The sequence below is a fragment of the Arvicola amphibius genome, chromosome 3 (genome assembly GCF_903992535.2).
Source record: "Arvicola amphibius chromosome 3, mArvAmp1.2, whole genome shotgun sequence".
NCBI lineage: Eukaryota > Metazoa > Chordata > Mammalia > Rodentia > Cricetidae > Arvicola > Arvicola amphibius.
The window spans coordinates 133,933,388-133,956,615 of NC_052049.1; the positions used below are offsets into that span (position 1 = coordinate 133,933,388).

General features: G+C 43.0%; 1 protein-coding gene across 1 annotated transcript; it reads left to right on the forward strand.

Annotated features, from left to right (window-relative positions):
* Positions 1-1,224: 1,224 nt before the first annotated feature.
* On the forward strand, positions 1,225-22,458 carry Mtfmt (mitochondrial methionyl-tRNA formyltransferase). The gene is given in 10 exon segments (XM_038324228.1): positions 1,225-1,462; positions 2,679-2,888; positions 3,701-3,823; positions 4,711-4,813; positions 5,924-5,999; positions 8,701-8,792; positions 14,834-14,912; positions 15,735-15,817; positions 21,999-22,160; positions 22,163-22,458. Coding segments are annotated over 10 exon segments (1,194 nt in total). The 5' UTR covers positions 1,225-1,229; the 3' UTR covers positions 22,196-22,458.
* The last annotated feature ends 770 nt before the right edge of the window (positions 22,459-23,228 follow it).

Genomic DNA, 23,228 nt, shown 5'->3' on the forward strand with positions numbered 1-23,228 from the left:
GTGCCACCCTGTCATCAGAGCTGGTTCCGAGGTGTGCGTGCCCCATACTGAGGAGCTCACTGTTATCTAAACACTAACAGTTTTCAAAAGTCTGCGGACAACATCCACTGCTCATTTTCCCTCGAATCTGCCTTACAGCATCTCACTGTAAATGAGGGTACCCCTGTGCAAGGTATGCGACTCTCTAAGGAGCCTTAGATTCTTGGAGTGACTTTGGACAAGCAGCTAAGCCTCGGTTCCCTTGGGTCTAAGTGAGAGTCCTGAGTTGTTTAATACTTAAGATTTTGTTCATGTCAAATGATTAGGATCACGGCTTTGGAGCTATAGGGACCCCACTCCCACTCTGCCATCTCCCAGCTCTGTGGACCTTACTGGTAAGTCCTTAACTTCACCGGGTGTCGGAGGCTCTTCAGGTACAAAGGGCAAATTAATAGTCTCCTTGGATGGTTCATGTCAGGATTCGCTGAAATAATGGACTTAAAATATGTAAAGTAGATCATCATAACTGTTCGTGTGGTGGCTGAGAAGATGACGGTGTGTTCATCGTCTAACAACACGTGTGATTTGTTCTCAGATGAGCGCTTCCCGGCGGCGGCGGCGGCGGCGGCGGCGGCGGCGGTGGTGGTGGAGAGAGGGGAAGGGTAGGGGCCTGGAGAGATGGCTCAATGGTTAAAACCACTTACTGTGAGCTAGAGACCACCTCCTTGGTTAAGAGCACTTGTTCCTAACTGGACCTGGATTCGAATCCCAGATCCCACATGGTGGCTCAAAACCGTCTGATCCAACAAGCACATGTGTGGTGCACATACATACATGCAGACAGAACATTCACATGCACATATTTTTAAAGCACTTGCTGCTCTTACAAAAGTTTAGTTCCCAGAATGCACACGGGACACACACACAGAATTCAATTTCCAGTACCCGCATGGGACAGATAGATACACGCATGCACAGAATTAAAAATAAAATTGTAAAGTTTTTTAAAGATTTAAGTTTCTTTTAAAGGTTTATTTTATGCGTATGAGTATCTTGCTTTTGTGTGTGTCTTTGTGTGTGTCTTTGTGTGTGTGTGTGTGTGTGTGTGTGCAGTGTTCTTTAAGGGACGTGGCTAAATACCACCAAATTTCTTCCTCAGCGTTAACTCTGAGTCTCCCACGCGACAGGCCCCGCCCCGTCCTCTGCGTGAGCCGGGGCCTTCGACCATACGCCCCGCCCCCTGAGTACGCATGCGCGTGGTGGGCCGCTGGGCTGAGGTGATGCTCTTGGTTCGGCGCTGCTGGGGTCCGCTGCTGGTGGGAGGGAGGCCTCGCTGCTCGTGTCAGGCACCGGCCGGGCTCGGCGTCTCCTCCGGCGGAGACAGCCGAGGCTCCCGAGTCCGCGAGAAGCCGCCCTGGAGGGTGCTGTTCCTTGGCACCGACCACTTTGCCCGGGAGACGCTGCGGGCTCTGCACGCCGCCAGGTACCGGGCCGGGGCGGGGTCTCAGCGCCGGGCCGGGGCGGCGACCCCAGGGCGGGAAGGGTCGCGGGGTCCCGGGAAGGCGTGCCGTGGAGTCCAGGCCCTACATCTCCTGCGCGTGGGAACCCCGGCTCGGAGAGACCCCGCCGGAGGCCAAGGCCGTGAGCAGGCCTGCTTAGCCAACATGGGCTGTGACTCCAAAGATCGTCCCTTCCCGGGCTTGCTGCGCTCCAGTGGTGGCCTCCAGTTCCTTGCACCTCTGCACACCGTGTTTTCTAGGGCCAGCTTCCGAACGAACCGTTTTTAAACGAATACATTTCTAAGTTAGAACGGTTCCGTATACGTGTAGTAGTTAGGAGATTTGACAAACCGCGTCTGCTAGGGAGAGCGTTATTTGTAATTCAGCTTTTCCTGAAAGTCTGACGCGTCCACCGTCCCACTTCCTCCCCAGCTTAAGGTTATTTGGTTATTTATCATTCCCTTGTTTTCCTGGCATCTTCCCTTCCCGGGTCTGTCACCTTCGTCTCTGCCGACCTACAAATACCTATTTTTCTTTTTAAATAAGGTTTATTCTTTTTTATTTTTATTTATTTATTTATTTATTTATTTTGGTTTTTCGAGATAAGGTTTATTCTTAAAGTGCGTGCGTGTGTGTGTGTGTGTGTGTGTGTGTGTGTGTCCTCACTGGTGCCTATGGAGGCCGCAAGAGGGTGTCACAGTCCCTGGAACTGGAGTGACAGACAGTTGTGTCACTATACACCTGGGTGCTATAAGGCGAGAACTGACTCCTGCCAATTATCCTTACTCCAGACACATGCTGTCGCACACGCCCGCACTTACACACATACATGACACGTACCCAATAACAATAATAAAGTTTATTTTTAATTATTTTATGTACATTGGGGTTTTGCCATGGGTGTCTGCTCCCCTGGAACTGGAGTTACAGTCAGTTGTGAGCTGCCATGTGGCTGCTGGGAATTGAACCCAGGTCCTCTGGAAGAGCAGTCAGTGCTCTTAACCACTGAGCCATCTCTCCAGCCCCATAAAGTTTATTTTTTTTAATTAAACAAAAAACTCTATTTGTTGTTTGTAATAATTTTAATTATTTTAGCCCTAAATGAGTCGTGAGTTTAATTCCAGGAATAGCTTTGCTCTGCATGGAGTCTAGCTGTGAGCTGCTCACTGCTGTCATTTGTCTCTCATCTGTCTGATTCAGAGATGACGAAGAGGAAAAGTTGATTGAAAGCCTGGAGGTTGTCACAGTGCCTTCACCATCCCCCAAAGGACTGCCAGTGAAGCACTATGCTATCCAGTCCCGGCTGCCCCTGTACGAGTGGCCTGATGTGGGATCCGGAGAGTACGACGTTGGAGTAGTGGCTTCCTTTGGCCGACTTTTGAGTGAGGCTCTTATTCTTAAGTTTCCCTAGTAAGTTTTATTTATAAGGAAATACAGTGTAGAAGTCATGCCTCTGAATAGGTCTAGAACCCAAAAGGCCATAATGGAAACTTTTATCCCCCCCCCCACCCGCCGCCCTTTTTTGTTTGTTTTCTTATTCTTTCCAGACAGGGTCTCACTCAAGGTAACTCTGGCTGTCCTGGAGCTCACTCTGTAGACCAGGCTGGCCTCGAACTCACAGAGATCCGCCTGCCTCTGCTTCCCGAGTATTGGGGGTTTTTTAATTAAATTTTTTTTGCATAGATATTTTTATTTTATGTGCATAAGTATTTTGCTTGCATAATATGCGTGTGTGCCATGTATGTGCCTGGTGTCCAGGGAGGTCAGAAAAGGGTGTCAGATTCTCTGGAACTGGAGTCAGGGATGATTGTGAACCACTGTAGTGCTGGGAACCAGTTCTCGGGTCCTCTCAACAGATGCTCTTAACCGCTCGGCTAGTTTTTAATTAAGATTCACTGGTTGCTTATGGTGAGTGTGAACTTACCTAACTTTGTTTTAGGGGATGCAAACCTCAAGGTCATGTGCTTCTAACCCTACAGGTTATATAGTTTTGGTGATACAAGCGTTAGGTATTTTGCGGATGATGATTGTTTTGAAACAGGGTCTCAATCTGTGGCACAGACTGGCCTAGAAGTCACAGCAGTTCTCCTGCCTCAGCTTTCCAAGTGTTAGGGTTAATATGTGCCCCCATACCAGGCTCTTGAAAGTTGAATGCTGAAAGTGCGTGTTCGTTTGGTAGCAGTAACTAATGCCCACACTAATTTCTGCCTTTTCTAACTCAGTGGCATATTGAATGTACATCCCAGTTGCCTCCCGAGGTGGCGTGGTCCCGCCCCGATAATCCACACAGTGCTTCATGGAGACACAGTCACTGGCGTAACAGTTATGCAAGTTAGACCCAAAAGGTAGAGCTTATTAACGTGAATTTGTCGTCTGTATGGGGCCTTGGTGGTTGGGGACTGGTTGGAGTGTGCTAACTTGGGTGATTCCCCAGTGGTGCTCTTTGCCTTTGTAGTTGTTCTGAATATTCCTAATTTCTAACATAAGCCGTAAGTCTTTGAGATTCATACAGTCTCTTTAAAGTCCTTGTAAATTTGTCATTGGAACTGTTAACACTTGGATTTCTTTTTTAAAAATATCTATTTATTATGTATACAATATTCTGTCTGCGTGTATGCCTGCAGGCCAGAAGAGGGCACCAGACCCCATTACAGATGGTTGTGAGCCACCATGTGGTTGCTGGGAATTGAACTCAGGACCTTTGGAAGAGCAGACAATGGCTGAGCCATCTCTCCAGCCCCCCCACCCTTTTTCTTTTTTTGGTTTTTCAAGACAGGGTTTCTCTCTGTAGCCCTGGCTGTCCTGGAACTCACTTTGTAGACTAGGCCGCCCTCAAACTCATGAGAGCCACCCGCCTCTACCACCTGAATGCTGTGATTAAAGGCACGTGCCATCACTGACCAGCTCTAAATACTTGATTTTCTTTAAAATGATATAACTGACAGAAGGATTTGGAGCTTTTTTTTTGTATGTTTGTTTTGTGGTTGTTTTTTTTTTTTTTTTTTCTTCAGAGAGTCACTGTGTATCCCTGGTTGACCTAGATTAAAAGCATGTGCACCCAAACTCGCTCGACCTTGCTTGTGAGGCAGTGAGTGTCTCAGATATTCCAGGGTGACCTCAAATTGGAATGGCTAACAGTTTGAGTAATAGCCTGCAGTTAACTCTCTTTGTGCTATGTAGACAAACACATTGTCCTAACAAGTAATAACGTTGGCTGCCTTTTTCTTGCTAGGTTTGATATAGGCCCAATTCTCAAGCAGGAAACCATCCCTGTGCCTCCCAGGAGCACATCAAAGGAACTGGAAGCAGTGTTGTCAAAACTCGGTGCCAACATGGTACAGTTCCCCCACCCGACCCTGGCTTTTCATCCGTTTAGAAGGCTTCTTAAGCAATATGAGGGAAAAAGTAATCTTATGATTTATAATTTTTAAGCTTTATTGGTGGGGGAGGGGACATGGCAGTGGAATGGCTCAGCAGGTAAAGGCGCTTGCCACCAGGCCCAGCAACCTGAGAGAACCGGCTCCTGAAAGTCCTCTGACTGTCACTTGGTTCATACGCACGCTATAAAGAAATAAAATAGCCTGAGAGAGTGAGATCAGGACTGAGCTTACGACCAGACATGGTTATATTCACCTGTAACCTCACACTCAGGAGGCTGAGGCAGGAGAATCAAGAGCCCCAGGTCCATGGGGTAATGAGATTCTGTTTTAACAACCAGCAGAGTGATTCCTCACCCTCACTTCCTAAAAGTTAGCTCAGTATTCGTGACCACTGAGGATTGCAGAATGGGTGCTCAATAAAAGCTTTCCAATAAAATAGGCGATGTTCAGAGGTTCCTTCCATCTCATAGGTATTTATTCTTCCCGGGCCTCCTCTCTGCTCTCTTATACATTCCTTGGCTACTTCTCTCAGCTACCTGCCACACCCTAGGAATCTGTACGTATTCCCTATTCTGGGCATTCCCTTAGAAGTGACTTTCCATGGTGACTGCCATTTATCAGGACTGTTCTAGGCACTCTGTGATTTTTCTTTTCCACCCTCCTAACAATCCTGAGGTAATTGTTGCTGTCACTCATTTCGCAAATACAGTGTTGAGAGGTATAGAGCTTTTCCAAAATGAGAGCACCAGGAGGTTATTGGGTAGGATCGGAACATGCTCCCGTGAGGCCCCGCTGCCTCACATTGTGAGAGTGGTAGGAGCTCCACACTGGCTGCCTGATAGTGAGAGCTGCGCGGCCAGGCCAGCTGCAGACCACGCTGGCGGCAGTTCAGTGCTCGCGCCCACAGAGCAGCTTGGTGTAGCCATCCACGAGCACACGTCCTTACAGGTGAGGTCAGTTTGCCACCGCTCTTTGCTGGGACAGGTGACTTCATGGCACGGAACTGTGATGTGTCTGCCTTGTTCTGCTGAATATACTCTGTGATCTCTCCCTCTCCTTTTGTAGCTTATTTCAGTTTTGAAAAGTTTGCCTGAAAGTCTGAACAATGGGAGGCCGCAGCCAGCTGAGGGAGTGACGTATGGTAAGTGAGAGCCACAGACACTCTGACGTCTTGTAAAGGTTTTGTTTGTCATGGTGGTGGCTGAAGGCTCTGACTTCATCACTGTGTTGTATGTGCTTTCCCAGATAATGGTTGGTGAGAGCCCCCCTTAGTCTATAGCTTCATCCTCAGCATTTCCCCCAACATTTTATTTGAAGAAGCATGTAGAACCTGTTTGCTTCAAATCTTCCTGTCTGTATATTTAGTGTATATATTTTAAATTCTGATTGCTCACTTGTGGGTATAAATTCATCAGCATGCACTCTTGGAGAGGTGGCTCGGGTTAAGAGCAATGGCTGTTCTTGCAGAGGATGCAGATTAGATACCCAGCAACAATATGGCAGCTCACAGCCATTGTAACACTAGTCCCAGGATATCTGATGTCCTTTTCTGACCCATGTGGCACTACATGGATGTGATACACAAAGAGGCATACATGCAGGCCAAATGCTCATATGTGTAAAATGAAAATAAATTTTTTTTTTTTTGGTTTTTCGAGACAGGGTTTCTCTGTGTCTTTAGAGCCTGTCCTGGAACTAGCTCTTGTAGACCAGGCTGGTCTCGAACTCACAGAGATCCGCCTGCCTCTGCCTCCCGAGTGCTGGGATTAAAGGCGTGCGCCACCATTGCCTGGCGAAAATAAAAATTTTTAATCCTTTAAAATGAAGAAAGCATTGAACATGTCCTGGTTGGTAGGTAGTATCCAATATCCAGTCCACACAGGTTTTCCTAAATGTCCAAGAATCGATTTTATATCTGCTTAAAACACACACATACACACACACACACACACACACACACACACAACTAGGATTCAAGGAACACATTTTTTAACTTTTAAATTTTTATTTTCTGTGCATTGGTGTGCATGTACATCTGTGTGAGGGTGTCAGATCTTAGAGTTACAGACAGCTGTGAGCTGCTGGGAATTGAACTCAGGTCCTCTAGAACAGCCAGCTCTCCCAACTGCCAAGCCATCTCTCCAGCCCCGCCCCTCCAGGTACACATTTTTAAGATTTCTTGAATCTTCAGTTTTTGCTAGTATGATTCTAATTAGTTACCAAAACATAAACAATTTTTGGTGTGTTTTGAGTTTCTTTTTTGTTTTGAGTCAGGATCTTACCCAGGATAGCTTAGAAATCACATCCATCCTCCTGCCTCAGCCTCCCAATTGCTGGAATTATAGGTATGTACTACCACACCTAAAAATGTAGTTTTTGAAAAACAAATTTTAATATCAAAAGGGCTCAAGGTGTAGCTCCAGAAGAGTGTCTCCATGCTGCTGAAGCCTCAACCAAATCCTAACAAAGATTTTTCTGAGTTAAGAAGAGATTGCCTTAGGACTCAGTTGCTGTCTGTCTTTCTCTTTGCTTTGTTGTTTCTGAATTTGGCTTTTTGAGCCATGGTCTTATGGAGCCGAGGCTGGCTGTATTGTTCAGGATGACCTTAGATTCCTGCTTCTCCTGCGTTTATCCCCCAAGTTATGATTTACAGGTGTATGGCATCACACTTGGCCTTTTTGTTTATTTAATTTAAAAAATTGCTAGTGGTGGCACGCCTTTAATCCCAACACTTGGGTGGCAGAAGCAGGTGGATCTCTGAGTTGGAGGCCAGCCTTGGTCTATGGAGTGAGTTCCAGGGTTCTCAGGTCTGCACAGAGAAACCCTATCTAAAAAAACAACAAAAAAATTACTATCTTTCTGCTTTTAATTAATGCATTTACTTTTTATTGATTTTTGCACTTGACAATACATCTTTGATATTGCTTCCTTAATTAAGTTTTTCTCTTTTTTTTTAAAAGATCTTTTTATGTGTGTGAATTTTTTGCTGCATGTGTGTATGTGTGCACCACCACATGTGGATAGTGTCAAAAGAGGGTTTTCTGGAACTAGGGTTGCAAATGGTTGTGAGTCGCCCTGTGGATGCTGGGAACCAAAGAGCAAAAAGTTAGTGTCTCTCCAGGCTCTGCTTTTTTGTCTTTGTATTGTCAAGTGCAAAAATCAATAAAAAGTAAATGCATTAATTAAAAGCAGAAAGATAGTGTGACCCACCACTGCCTGGCATATTGTTTATTTTTGTCTTTTAAAAAAATGCTTGCTTTGTTTTATTTGTTTGTCTATTTTTATTTTTTGAGAGAGTCTTACTATGCACCCCTTGGCTGTCCTGGAACTCACTCTGTAGACCTGATTGGCCTTAAACTCACAAAGACCTGCCCGCCTCTGCCTCCAGAGTGCTGGGATCAAAGATGTACACCACCACAATCTGATAAAAAGTTTGTTTCTATAAGTCTAACATAACCATCTTACTGCTCTGGGCTGACAAATTGTTTCCTTCATTTATTGTACAGAGGCGAATGTGTGTGCCATGCTCTGTGTGACCAGAGAATGGTTTTCAGGAGCTGGTTCTCCTGCCATGGAGGTTCCAGGCTATGAACTCAGGTTGTCAGACTTGGAAGCAAGCGCCTTTACTCGCTAAGCTGTCTTGCCTGCCCTCTCTGGAGCTGAGTCATAGTTGGAAGGGTGCTTTCCTCTCTGGGGTTGTCAGGTCTGCTTTTACTCCATATGGTAGCAAGTTGTAGGCATATGCCGAAGCTGAGCATTCTCTTCTGCCCGTGATTCAGCCTCACTCTGTCAGTTCATGAACACGGAACCATGTTCATTCTTGCTCTTTTCTCATCTCTCAGCCCCTAAGGTTTCTGCTGGCACCAGCTGTGTCAAGTGGGAGGAGCAAACCTCAGAGCAAGTACTCAGACTTCACCTCGCCATTGGGGATATAGTGAGTTGAAAGTTTGGATTGTGTTTTTACCATATTGTTTCCTTTCTGGGTATTTTTATTTAGGAGTAAATTTTATAAACTAAACCTAGGAAATTTTCTTAAACTTTAAAATTTAAGTTTTGACAAAGGTCTTGGAATTCACAAAGTGCTTTCAGGTGTACATTCTTCAGTATTTCCTAAGCAGGTTTGATACCCTGTCATAGACAAGGAGAATAAAAACAAGATAAGTAACTTAGGTGTGGCCAGTTAGTAAGCAACGAACCTTAAGTGTTCTAACTCCAACTAGTTTATTTTTCTGCATCTGGCCAGTATTTCTTAAAAAGATTTTTGGGGGTTTTTTGTTGGTTTTTTTTTTTTTTTTTTTGGTAGAGGATTGTTTGTTTTGTTTTTTTTTTTTTGAGACAGGGTTTCTTTGTGTAACAGTCCTGGCTTTCCTAGAACTCACTTTGTAGAAGATTTTATTTTTAATTATGTGTATATGTGTGTTCAGGGTAGGGTATATGTGTGTATGTATGCGCATAGGCACCAGATCTCCCTATTGCTGGAGTTTGGGGTGACTGTGAGCCATCCAGCATGGGCACTAGGAACTGAGCCTGGATCTTCTGCAAGAACCGCACTTGCTCTTCTGTTTTTCTAACATAATTTATTTATTGATTCTTTGGGAATTTCACATCATGCACCCTAGTCCCACTCATTTCCCAGCCCTTCCATGTCTACCCTCAACCCTTGTAGCCTCCCCCACAAAAGAGAAGAGAAAAATTAAAACAGTAATAATTATTTAAAAAAAAAAAAACACTTCATTCCTGTCTCGCTCGCCTCTCCATCACATATTCAACTGTCGTAGTGGCATTGGGAGCTGTGGTGTATCACACATATACTCTTTTTGCCTAGCAGCTTTTCTTGCAAATGTTCGTTGCAGCGAGTTGTTGGTCTGGCTCAAGGCCTCTGGCTTTTGCTACGCCATCAATACTGGATCCTCACTGAAACTCCCTCAGATGTCCTGCCACTGTCCTGAGCCGTGGAGGAGCCGCACTTGCTCTTGACCACTAAATCATCTCCAGGCCCAGATTTGCTTGTTTGTTTGGAGATCTGGTCTCATTTTGATCCAGACTGACTTAGAGCTCACTGTGTAGTCTACATTGCCCTCACATTCAGGCATCCTCCTGCATTAAACTTCTGAGTGCTGGGGTTACAGATAGGAGCCAGTACCTGGCGTCTTTGTTTCTTTCTCTCCATCCCCTCCCGTCCCCTCCTCTCTCTTCCCTTCTCCTCTCTCTCCTTCCCTCCTCTCCCCTCCACTCCCCTCCCTTCCCTTCCTTCCTTTCTCTGCTGTTTGTTTTTTTATTTTGAAACAGTTTCACTATGTAACCTAGACTGGATTTGAATCTCTAGATCTCTCTGTTTCCACACATATACTTAATGTTTTAAAAATTCAGCATCAGCGTATAGTCTGAAAATAAGTGAACACAGAGAAACTGAGAGAAATAATTTCCTTTTATGTTGATTTTTATTAAACTTTCAATCAACTTTTGTTGTTTGTTTATATTGTAAATGTGTTAAAGTAGCAAAGATGGCATTTCACATTGGGGGGGAGTGAATTAGCTAATAAATAGTACTACTGGGTGGCTAGATAGCCCTTGCCAGTGGAAGCCGTTTCTTTTTATTTAAGATTTATTTAATTTCTTTATATGTGTCCTTGTGTGTCTGAGTATATGAGCATGTGTGTACAGGTGCACATGCCCATGCATGCACAGAGACCAGGAGATACCATCTGATTCTTCAGAGCTGGAGTTAATGGCAGTTTCCTAGGTTTCAGGCTTGTGTGGATACACGTATGCATGTTTGTTCTGGAGTGTGAACTCCCATCCTCATGCTTTCACAGCAAGCTCTCCTAACCACTGAACCATCTCTCCAGTCTTAGATGGAGGCCCAATGGCTCTACCTTAATTTGATTATATGTATATGGGCATTTTGTCTGCTTGTACGTCTTTGTACCATACGTGTCCTTAGTGCTCCTGTTGGCTAGAGGAGGGTATTTGATCACCTGGGACTGGAGTTACAGAGAGTTATGAGCTACCGTGTGTATTTGGGAATTGAACCCAGATCCTCTGAAAGAGCACCCAGTGTTCTTAACCTCTGGTCCTTCTTTACATTCCACACTTTTTAAAATATCAAACTGCTTAAGCCTGATGTGGTAGTACATGACTTTAATCCCAACCCTCAGGAGGCAGAGGCAGGTGGATCTCTGTGAGTTCGAGGCCAGCCTGGTCTACAAAGTGAGTTCCAAGACAGCCAGAGCTGTTTCACAGAAAAACCATGTCTTGAAAAACAGACAAACAAAAAGGTGTTGTAGGAGGCTGCTTGAATGTTCCCAGCTGCCTAGAAATGAAATAATCACACAGAAACCATATTATTTGCCATACTTTTTGGCCAGTAGCTTAAGTGTATTTCTGGCTAACTCATAAATTAACCCATCTCCATTAATCTGTGTATTGCCATGAGGCTGTGACTTACAGGGTAAAGTTCCAGCATCTGTCTCCAGCGGGGCTACATGGCTTCTCTTGACTCCACCTTCTCTCCCCACATTCAGTTTAGTTTTCCCCACCTAACTCTACTCTTTTGCCCTATCATAGGCCAAGGCAGTTTCTTTATTCATTAACCAATAAAAGCAACACATATAAAGAAGGACTTCCCATATAATTTCCCCTTTTCCGTTTAAATAAAAAGGACAGTTTTAACTTTAACTTAGTAAAATTACATATAACAAAACAGGTATTAGGCAAGAATTACAGTTACAATATTTATATCTACTTTATCTTTTATCATAACAAAGGAAAACTATAACTATTCTTCAACTCCATCAAAGACCTCAGAAGGATTTAATATTACCTAAGTAAACAATAAGTTCATTGTAAGCAACTTCCAAAACTCTAGAATTGACAGAGACATCTTGCTGCCTGGACAGTCACCCAAAGTTTTCTGTACCGTTGGAGCATCCAGTCTTCAGCCTACAGGCCCATAGTATCTGGCAGAACTTTCCATGAAGCAGGAAATTTGAAAGACTGTTTTGCCTATATTGGCAGTTTGTCAGTCACTTTTTTTCTGTGTCCTACAGAATGTCTCACAGACTGTTTTATGAAGCAGGAACCCCGAAGGACGGTCTCACCTTTAGACAAGTTCAGCAGATAGTTCTCTGTGGGTCCTTCCTGCATGTCCAGTTCAAACAGCCCAGGCAAGAGCAGTTTCTTGCCCAAATGGCTAACAAACTCCGTAAGGAGCCTCTTCAATCTTCCTATTGAAGTAATTGGTCCTGCCAGGAGCAGATGTGTCTTACTGTCGTGAAAAGTCCTAAGTCCTTAAAATATTTTAAGTGCCATATTCTATAGTCTTTGAAAGGTTTTAAGAATGCCTATCCATCTGAAATACATCTCTGTACATCTAGAAAATCTAACTAACATGACTACAAGCTTGACTATTATAGATGATTATCTATTAACTTATATTTCTTTCTTTTTTTTTTTTTTTTTGAGAAAGTGTTTCTCTTTAGCTTTGGAGCCTGTCCTGGAACTAGCTCTTATAGACCAGGCTGGCTTCGAACTCACAGAAATCCTCCTGCCTCTGCCTCCCAAGTGCTGGGATTAAAGGCGTGTACCACCACCACCCAGCTAACCTATATTTCTTAATTATACATTACAGTTTTAAATGAACTATACAAATTCAACACCTTAATCAAGATCAGAAATACATATAAACAGTATATTAAAATTGACCTTAAATTTGTATCAATAAACCAAGACACATACCAATGTAAAGTATTCATGTCTATAGCATATCCCCTTTTAAATGTAAACAAACATTTATAAACAATATTTGGAAATTTGGGTGTAGTTCTCTTCAAACTGTTTCCTGCTTTTGTTGGGTGAAGTAAGTTTTTAGGGGGGTTCACAGAGACCTTTCAGGTGGTCTTGGTCCATCAAACCACATTTGTCTGGAAGGATTCCATAGGCTCTCATCCTCTGTGGAAACAAAAGAAGACCCTCTTTTCCAAAGCAGCATATCCTTAGACCCAAATTTTGAAGTCAAGATACCATTATGTTGGTTTAACTTTGCAGTCCATACAATGAAATGTCTCTCTGTATTTAGCTCCTTCACAGTCAAAAAATTCAAAGAAAACACAATAATATACATAATCCAGACTCCCTGTGTATATTCCATGTTTATGTGGCTTATTTTTCTTACTCTATTACTTTTTCTACAAGTTTAATGTTTATTTGTATTATCTTTACTCCTTTAATCTATGACTGTACTCTTTTATATTACATTTACTGTCTCTTTACTCTTTTTCTTCTCTATCCCAAGCCTATGTACATTTTTTAAACACTCTTTGTCTTGTTTAGAGGTCTTTTATGTCTGAATCTGTCTTTATTGTGTATCTGTAATTATTTTCTGACCAGAAGTGTGTCTTAAAATGCTAAGTGCCTACTTGCTCTGCCCAGTCCAATATGGTGGAAGTCAGTTCACTGACTCTGAGACTGCTGGGTGAGAGCTGTCCTCACTACCTCAACTCTGATAACCAGTTGGCTCATGCTGCCACCAAGTAACTTGCAGCACGCTACCCACAAACCCCATTAAATGCTTGGCCTCCTGAAAGAGCCAGAGTTCGTACAGCCCAGGAAGCCACCATTTCAAAATCGCGCAGCTTTTTTATCTTACTGCTGAATCAGGAAGACCTTGATTAAAAGAGCTGCAGCATGCCGCCAGCAAGCAGAACCCATCTGAAAAAAAAATGCTGATAAACTTTGTTTTTTAGTGTCTAGAATTTCTTTCCAAGCCCTCTCAGGTTTTTATGAGGATTTAGTCAGCCCCATGTTGATACGTCAATTTGTTGTAGGAGGCTGTTCATTCCCAGCTGCTCAGCCTCGAAATAATCACACAGAAACTGTATTAATTAAATCACTGCTTAGCCAATGACTCTAGTGTATTCCAAGCAAGCTCTTATGTATTAAATTAACCCATTTCTATTATTTTATATTTTACCATGAGGCTCATGGCCTACTGGCAAGGTTCTCGCTACAACTCGCATCTTTCTCCTTTGGCAGTTCCATGGCTTCTCTTGACTCCACCTTCTTTCCCCACATTCAGTTTAGTTCCCCTCCCCCGGCTCTTTTGCCCTATCCCAGGCCAAGGCAGTTTCCTTATTCATTAACCAATAAAAGCAACACATATACAGAAGGACCTCCATATCAAAAAGGCATGTTTCTAAAAGTGTCTCTTCAAAGCCGTCTGTGTATGTGTGTACACGTGTGTCTGCCATGGCATGCATGTGTTGTTCAGAGAACATCTTTCAGAAATCAGTTCTCTCCTTCCATCATGAGTGGCTGTCAGACAGGACTCAGGCCATCTGGCTTAATAGCAAATGTCTTCTACTCAGCCAGCCAGCTCTGCAGTTTAGAAACTGACAGCAAGAAGCTGCTGTCTGAAATAGCAAGAAATTGGAAATAACTGAAATGTCTTTTATAAAGGTATTGTAGACAGGATGCTGAGCAAATACTCAGGTGGAAAAGACACTGACAGCCATGTTCCAGGTCTTTGTGCTAATAACATTTGGTGCGAGGAGAGTGATGTGGAGACACACACATCAAACTGTCAACAGTGCCTTCCTTTTTGTTTTCTTTCAAGACAGGGTTTCTCTGTGACTTTGGAGCCTGTCCTGGAACTAGCTCTTGTAGACCAGGCTGGCCTCGAACTCACAGAGATCCGCCTGCCTCTGCCTTCCAAGTACTGGGATTAAAGTTGTGCCCAGCTGAGCATAAATGTTTAATTGGAAATATTAAGACTACTTTCATAAAACTTGAGATTTTATACATACTGCAGAGATGAAACAGACTGTCATGTTCAGACTCTGTTTCAGCAGATTAGTGACTGAGTGTCCAGTTCCTCAGAACGTGGAAGAAAAGTCAGACTGAGTTAATATGCAGCAGTGTCAAAAGGCCTTGGGAGTTGAATGCATTCCTTCATGAATCCTTCCATTCCAATTGCAGGTTCCATTGCAGACACTCTGGTTGGAGAACACAGTTAAACTTCTGGATCTAGTAGAAGTCAACAACTCCATCCTCACAGGTACTTTTGAATAGCTGGCACGTTTTCACTACAGTCCATTTAAAACTGCTGTTCCACCCATATTTCTAATTCCCACATTCACTAAACATAAGGATTTGTGTTTTGTTTTTTAGTGCAGTAGTAATAACACCTCACAGTTACTCACAGTCCCTTGTCTTACCCTTTGCAATCGTCACATGGACCCTGGAGGTTGGAGCTCTGTGTCCTCTTGCATAGGACTGGAGAGCTGTGGAATGACTGAGTTGATTCGTGCTGGAGAATTTCATAGTGAAAACGTATGGACAGTTTAGGGAGAGCACAGCATCCCACCCTACAGTTGGTTCCCTCGAGGTCCCTCAGCGTCTTCTGCATGTGGGCTGCAGTGGGCACTGTTCTAGTCCAGAGGCAGTGGGAGGACCCATTGCAAGTCTCCAACATCCTGTGAGTTGCTCCACTGCTAGGCAGTTAACCTGTCAAAATGACAGTACTAAGCAGATTCAGCACTGAAGGTGATCCTTGGGAGACGGAGCAAAGGACTATAGCATCTTATGTGTGGAACACTTCCTTTGGATCCGTAATGTAGCCGGAGCACCTGGCTCTAGGTTTAGGTTTGCAGAGTTGGGACCTCAGTAAGTGTGTCCTTTCCATCATTAGTTCTGCCTCTGAAGATTCTTTTTGTTCCTTTTTTAAATTTTGTTATCAGTGCTGGAGATGGAGCCCAGGGTCTTGCAAGTGCCATACCTGTTCTATCCCACCTCCAAGATGTTTTTGATTTTTAGGAAGTACCATGATTTATTTCTCTGTTTCTCTTGTGTTCCCCCCCGCCCCTGTCTCCCCCATTAGACCCCAAATTAACAGGACAAACTGTGGCTCCAGGGTCAGTGGTATACCACAGACAATCGCAGATGCTGCTGGTTCATTGCAAGGTACGCTGACTTGGCTTCAAGTTACTGTGCTTGTTTTACTGACTTTGCAATTTGTATTTCTTTTTCCTTTTCTTTTGAGATGAGGTATTACTAAGTAGCCTAGGCCAGCCTTGAACTCAATGTGTGGCCTAAAACTGACTCTCAGCTACCTACCTGTCTGCCTGCTTGCTTGGCTCCCTCCCTCCCTCCCTCCCTATTTTACATGTATGAGTCTTTTACCTACATGTGCATGCCTGATGCCCATACAGGTCAGAATTTTTTGGGTCCCCTGTAACTAGAGTTACAGATGGTAATGAACCACCATGTGGATGCTAGGAAGTGAACCCCAGTCTTTTGCAAGAGCAGCAAGTGCTCTTAAGTGAACTCTCTCTCCAACCTCTTTAGCTACCTTTCTTACACAGCCAAAGCCTACCTGGTTGGGGGTGTACTGCCCTCAGTAGGGTGAGCCCTCCTACATCAATTAACAAGTAAGAAAATATCCCACAGATGTGCTCAGATGACAGCTTTGAGGCGTTGGCTCTCTCTTTGCACTGTGCATCCCAGGAATGGAACTGTGTCATCAGACTTGGCAGCAAGTGCCTCTGGTCACTGATCTGTCTCATATGTCCAGAGGGAATTTTTTAAATGACTTTTTCAAAAATATTTGCATAAATCAGGTGGTGGTGGCACACACCTTTAATCCCAGCACTTGAGAGACAGAGGCAGACCAATCTCTGAGTTCAAAGCCAACCTGGTCTACAAAATGAGTTCCAAGACAGCCAGGGCTACACAGAGAAACCCTGTCTTGAAAAAAAAAATGTGTATTGTGTAGGGTGTGTGAATGCAGATACATGTATGCCACAACACACATGAAAGTTAAGAAAACCTTGGGTATCAGTTTTTCTTTCCATATTATTTGAGCTGGCATATGAGCTTCCTTCCATTCTCCTGTCTCTGCCTTCCTCTCTCTGCAGCTGTTATGTATGTTCTGAGGACCAAAACTTAGTCCTCATGCTTGCTTGGCAAATGCTGTATCCACTGAGCCATCTCCTTAACCTAATTTTTTTTAATGCTTTAAAATGACTGGAGAGGGCTGTAAAAATGGCTCAGCAGATAAAGGCTCTTGACACATAAGCCTGATGACCTAAGTTCAATCCTCAGAATTCACATAGAGATAGAGGGAGAGAACCAGCTCCACAGAGCTGACGTCTGACCTCTGCATGTGTCCCCCTGCCATGCGCACATACACAGGAGTAATAATACTTCTTTTAAAAGTTTAGAGTGACTGAGAACATGGTGTAGCTAGCACTCTAGAGCCTAGTCTGGAGGATTGCCTGAGAAACAGTGAGTTTCAGGCCAGCCTGGACTACATGGTGGGGTTTTGTGTAAATGGAGACTTCTCATTCATTTCCTGTCTACCAGACTCAAATAATCACACAGAAATGTTATTAGTTACAACTATATTAATTACAACACTGTTTGGCCAATAGCTCAAGGGTCTTCTTGGCTAGCTCTTGTTTGTTTGTTTGTTTTTTGAGATAAGGTTTCTCTGTAGCTTTGGAGCCTGTCCTAGAACTAGTTCGTATACACAGGCTAGCCTCAAACTCACAGTGATCCTCCTGACTCTCCTTCCTGAGTGCTAGGATTAAAGGTGTATGCCACCACCACCCGGCCTAGCTAGCTCTTATATATTAAATTAACCCATTTCTATTAATCTGTATATTACCACAAGGCTGTGACCTACTGGTAAAGTTCCAGCATCTGTCTCCTTTGGCAGTTACATGGCATCTCTTTGACTCTGCCTATTCTCTCTCTCTCTCTCTCTCTCTCTCTCTCTCTCTCTCTCTATATATATATATATATATATATATATATATATATATATATAATCTGTTCAGTTTTCCTGCCTGGCTTTACTCTGCTAAGCCATTGGCCCAGACAGTTTTTTTTAAATTGATATTTATTGAGCTCTACATTTTTCTCTGCTCCCCTCCCTGACTCTTCTCTCCCCCCTTCAGTCCTTTCTCAAGGTCCCCATGCTCCCAATTTACTCTTTTTCTACTTTCTACTTCCCATGTAGATTAGATCTAGGTAAGTCTCTCTTAGTGTCCGCATTGTTGTCTCAGTTCTCTGGGATTGTGATTTGTAGGCTGGTTTTCTTTGCTTTATGTTTAAAAACCACCTATGAGTGAGTACATGTGATAATTGTCTTTCTGTGTCTGGGTTATCTTACTGAAAATAATGTTCTCTAGTTCCATCCATTTTCTTGCAAAATTCAAGCTGTTGTTATTTTTTTCTGCTGTGTAGTACTCCATTGTGTAAATGTGCCACATTTTCCTTACCCATTCTTTAGTCGAGGGGCATTTAGGTTTCCAGGTTCTGGCTATAACAAAGCTGCTATGAACATAGTTGAGCACATGTCCTTGTGGCATGATTGAGCATCCTTTGGATATATACCCAAAAGTAGTATTACTGGGTCTTAAAGAAGGTTGTTTCCTAATTTTCTGAAAAATCACCACACTGACTTCCAAAAGCTTGCATTCCCACCAGCAATGCAGAAGTGTTCCCCTTTCCCCACAACCTCTCCAGCATAAGTTGTCATCAATGTTTTTGATCTTGGCCATTCTGTAAGAATGGCCCAGACAGTTTTATTCATCAACCAGTAAAGCAACACATATATAGGACATCCCACATCATCTCCCCTTTTCTGTCTAATTAAAAAAGAAGGCTTTAACTTTAACATAGTAAAATTATGTATACAAAACAGTTATTTTTTAAAATTTATTTATTGATTGATTGATTGATTATTTATACAATATTTTGTCTGTGTGTATGCCTGAAGGCCAGAAGAGGGCACCAGACCTCATTACAGATGGTCATGAGCTACCATGTCGTTGCTGGGAATTGAACTCAGGACCTTTGGAAGAGCAGGCAGTGCTCTTAACCGCTGAGCCATCTCTCCAGCCCACAAAACAATTATTAAGCAAGAATTATAGTTACAATATTCCATTTACATTTGGAAAATTAAGGAAAATATCTTTGTGAGTCTAAAGTTTTTTATCTAATTTATCTTTTATCATAACTAAGGAAAGCTATACTTATAACTGTCTTCAGCTCCATTAAAGACCTCAGAAGGATATAATATTACCTAAGTAGGGCTGTAGAGATGGCTCAGAGGTTAAGAGCATTGCCTGCTCTTCCAAAGGTCCTGAGTTCAATTCCCAGCAACCACACGGTGGCTCACAACCATCTGTAATGGGGTCTGGTGCCCTCTTCTGGCCTGCAGGCATACAGACAGAATATTGTATACATAATAAATAAATAAATATTTAAAAAGTAATATTACCTAAGTAAATAGGAAATGCATTGTAAGCAACTTCCAAAACTCTAGAATTTACAGAGACATCTTGCTGCCTGGACAGTCACCTAGGGTTCTTCTGTAATGTTGGGGCATTCATCTTCAGCCTACAGGCCCATAGTATTCTTCCATGAAGCAGGAAATTTGAAAGATTATTTTGCCTATATTGGAAGTTTGTCAATCACTTTCTTCTATGTCCTTCAGAATGTCTGGTAAACCTCATGCATGAAACAGGAACCTTGAAGGCCTTTCTCACCTTATTTAGGCAAGTTCAGCAGTCATTTCCCTGTGGTTCTTGCATGTCCAGTTCATACAGCAGACCATTAAGCAGTCCAGGCAAGAACAATTTCTTGCCCAAATGGCTGGCCTTGTCACATTGAAGGCAAATTCCATAACGAGTTTCTTCAATGCCCATAAACCTCTCTGAAGTAATTGGTGTTGCCAAAAGCATACATGTTTCACTGCTGAGAAACGTCTAAGTCCTTAAAACATTTTAAATGCCATATTCTGTAACAAAATTGACCTTAAATTTGTATCAGTAAACCAAAGTCCATACTAATGTAAATCATTCATTTCTATATCATATCCTCCTTTAAATGAAAGCCAACATCTACAATAATTTTGGGCATTGTTTTCTCCAAACTGCACTCTGCTGTTTGTCGGGCGAAGTGTCTTTAGGGTTCATGGAGCCCTTTCAGGAGGTCTTGTTCCGTCAAACCACATTAGCTTGGAAGAAATCCATAGGTTTTCATCCTCTGTGGAAACAAAAGCTGAACCTCTTTTCCAGAGCAACATATCCTTAAACCCAAATTTTGAAATCAAGATATCTTTATGTTGGTTTAGCTTAACAGTCCCCAGAATCAAATGTCTCTGCAGTCAAAAACTTCAAAGAAAACACAATAGTATATATAATCCAGACTCTCTGTGTATTTTCCATCTTTATAAGGCTTATTTTTTTTATTCTCTTTACTCTGCTAAGCCATTGGTCAAAACAGCTTTATTTATTAGTCAGTAAAGCAACGCATATACAGAAGGACATCCCACATTGGTTTTGTTTTTTCATGACAGGGTTTCTCTGTATAGCTCTGGCTTTCCTGGAACTTGCTCTATAGACCAGGCTGACCTCGACCTCAGAGATTTGCCTGCCTCTGCCTTTTGAGTGCTGGGACTAAAGGCTTGCATTGTCACACCTGACTGCTGTAGGATTTTTTAATGACTTGGACCATTGTTTGACAAAGCTATGACAGGTTTCTGAGAAGTGTTCCACGTCCCATCTGTTTCCTGGGTATTTTCTATCTTGTGGTAGTTATGTTAGAGTCTGCACACTCACAAAGCATGCTTTAAAGTGTGTGATAGATTGATCTATCAACACAAACTATAGGTGCAGAGCCCCTCCGCCACTGCTTGGCTCTCTTGATTCATTCTGGAGCATGTCAGGTGACCTCTCTGGGTCTAATTCTGCATATATACATAGTCTGTGTCCATACTTGGCTCTCACAGAAGCAGCTGTGGCTGGGGACCTTGTGAATTTGACTCTTACCATTTGTGTTACCTTGGAAAAGTCACCCTCCAGCTGCAGACATTCAGACATTGCTTTCTCTCTCTCCTCTCTCTCCTCTCTCCCTCTCTCTGTTTTATATTTAATTATGTGCATTGGTGTTTTGTGTAGGCAGAGACTGTGCATTGGCTTCCCGGCCACCCAGACCCGAATAATCACACAGAAACTATATTAATTACAACACCGTTTGGTTGATGACTCAAGCGTATTTCTAGCTAGCTCTTACATCTTAAATTAACCCATTTCTATTAGTCTATGTATCACCATGAGGCTGTGGCCTACTGGTAAGGTTCCAATGTTTTTCTCCTTCAGCAGCTACGTGGTGCCTACCTGACTCTGCCTTCTTTCTCTCTGCATTCATTTTGGTTTTCCCACCTAGCTCTAATCTGCCCTGCCATAGGCCAAAGCAACTTCTTTATTAACCAATGGTAATAAAACATATTCACAGCATACAGAGGGAAAACCCACATCAGTTTTGCCTGCATGTATGTCTGTGTAAGGGTGTAATACCCACTGGGACTGATGTTACAGTTAATGAGCTGCCATGTGGATGCTAGGAAATTGATCCTGGGTCCTCTGGAAGGGCCTCCCAGTTCGGGCATCACTTTTCTAATCTAGTGCTGACATTGAACAGCTGGTACTGACATCCTCTGCCTACCTCTTAGATTATTTGTTTTTAGATTGAAAAAAATATTGTATGAGTGCAGCTGCCCATAGAGGCCAGAGTGTTGAAGTCCCCCCAGAGTTGGAGTTACAGGCAGTTACAGGTAGTGATACGGGTCCTGAGAATCAAACTTGGTCCTTTGGAAGAGCAGTGCACACTCTTAACTGCTGAGCCAGCTCTCGGGCCTTGGTTTGTTATGATTTGATAGCTATTCACAGTAAGATATGTGAACCTACTCAGAAGACTAAAGTACCTTGCAAATAGAACGTTTTATTCTATTCCCTATGTTGAAATAGGTCAGGGCAGTTGTTATTCCTTCACGAGGAACCTTTAGAGACAAGGTATGTCCTTTGCATCTAGTAAAAGCAATGGTTTCTATTATGTTTTAGGGGCTTGGGGGGTTTCTGCTTTTGTTTTTGTTTTTGTTGTTGTTGTTGAGATGGGGTCTCACTCTGTATCCCTGGCTTGCCTCAAACTCAGAGATCTTTCTAGCCTGCCTATTTCTCCAGTGCTGGAATTAAAGGCTACACCACCATGCCTGACACATTTTGTAAAGTATAGTTTATTTCATTTTCAGGTTTTGCCCCCACTGTCTAGTCACTGTCTGTTCTTTGCCCTTTAGGATAGCTGGATCGGAGTACGATCAGTAATGCTTAAGAAAACACTAACGGCTACTGATTTCTACAATGGATATTTGCATGCGTGGTACCAGAAGAATCCCCATGCTCACCCAAGCCAGTGCAGATTTCAGACTCTCAGACTTCCAACAAAGATGCATCAGAAAACCAAGTTGTTGCTATGCAACAGTGCATTAAGTAGCTAGAAAGAAGATGGACAAGGACCTATTACACACTTGAATTTAAAAGCTTTATAAGCAACTGACTTTGAAAGTTGACGCCATTTGGAGAAAGCGAAAATGGTTATCAAGACGGTGGACACCATTGGAGAAAGGGAAAATGGTTATCAAGATGGTGGAAATCCTGAGCTCTCCATTTTTTGTGTGTAACAGTTAAAAGCAGCCTTTTCTATGTGAATAACAAAAGAAATTTAATAAAATTTGTATTTATAATGTTCAGCTTAAAGGAGATTCTGTCTTTTGAAGAGCAAAGCAACTAAATGGTATGTCTGTAGTCTAAAAGGTTGTTTAAAAATGTTACATGTAGCCAGCAATGGTGGTGCATGCCTTTAATCCCAGCACTCAGAAAGCAGAGGCAGGCGGATCTCTGAGTTCGAGGCCATCCTGGTCTACAGAGTGAGTTTCAGGATAGCCAGGGCTACACAAAGAAACCGTCTTCAAAGCAAAACAAGCAAACAAAAATAGTGCATCCAAGGACTGAGGGTCTAGCTAAGTAAAGTGCCTGCTTAGCCTGTGTGAAGTTCTAGGTTTGATCTCCAGCACCACACAAACCACATAGTGGTGCACACCTCGAGTCCCACCACTCAAGAGGTGGAAGCAGGGCGATCAGAAGTTCAAAGCCATCCTCAGCTACATAGCAAGTTCTGCCAGACATTCCTCTTTGGATTTTTATCATTGCTGGAAAAAGTTTGCTTTACCTCTGATTGAAAACTGAACTCAGGCTTGAGATGTAGCTCAGCTGGTAGGAGACTTGCCTGCTGTGTACACAGCACAAGCTACACCTGCATCATCACACAAATGCAGCATGGTGGTATACACCTGTAATCCCAGGACCAGAAAGTCAAAGTCATCACTACAAAGCATGTCTGAGGCCTGCGTGGGACCCATGATCACTTGTCTATAAACAAAAGCAAATGGAACAAGAATTCTGTTGCTAGTCTCTAGTTGAGTGACTTGGGACAAGTTACCTAAATCTTTAAAACTCCAATTCCTCAG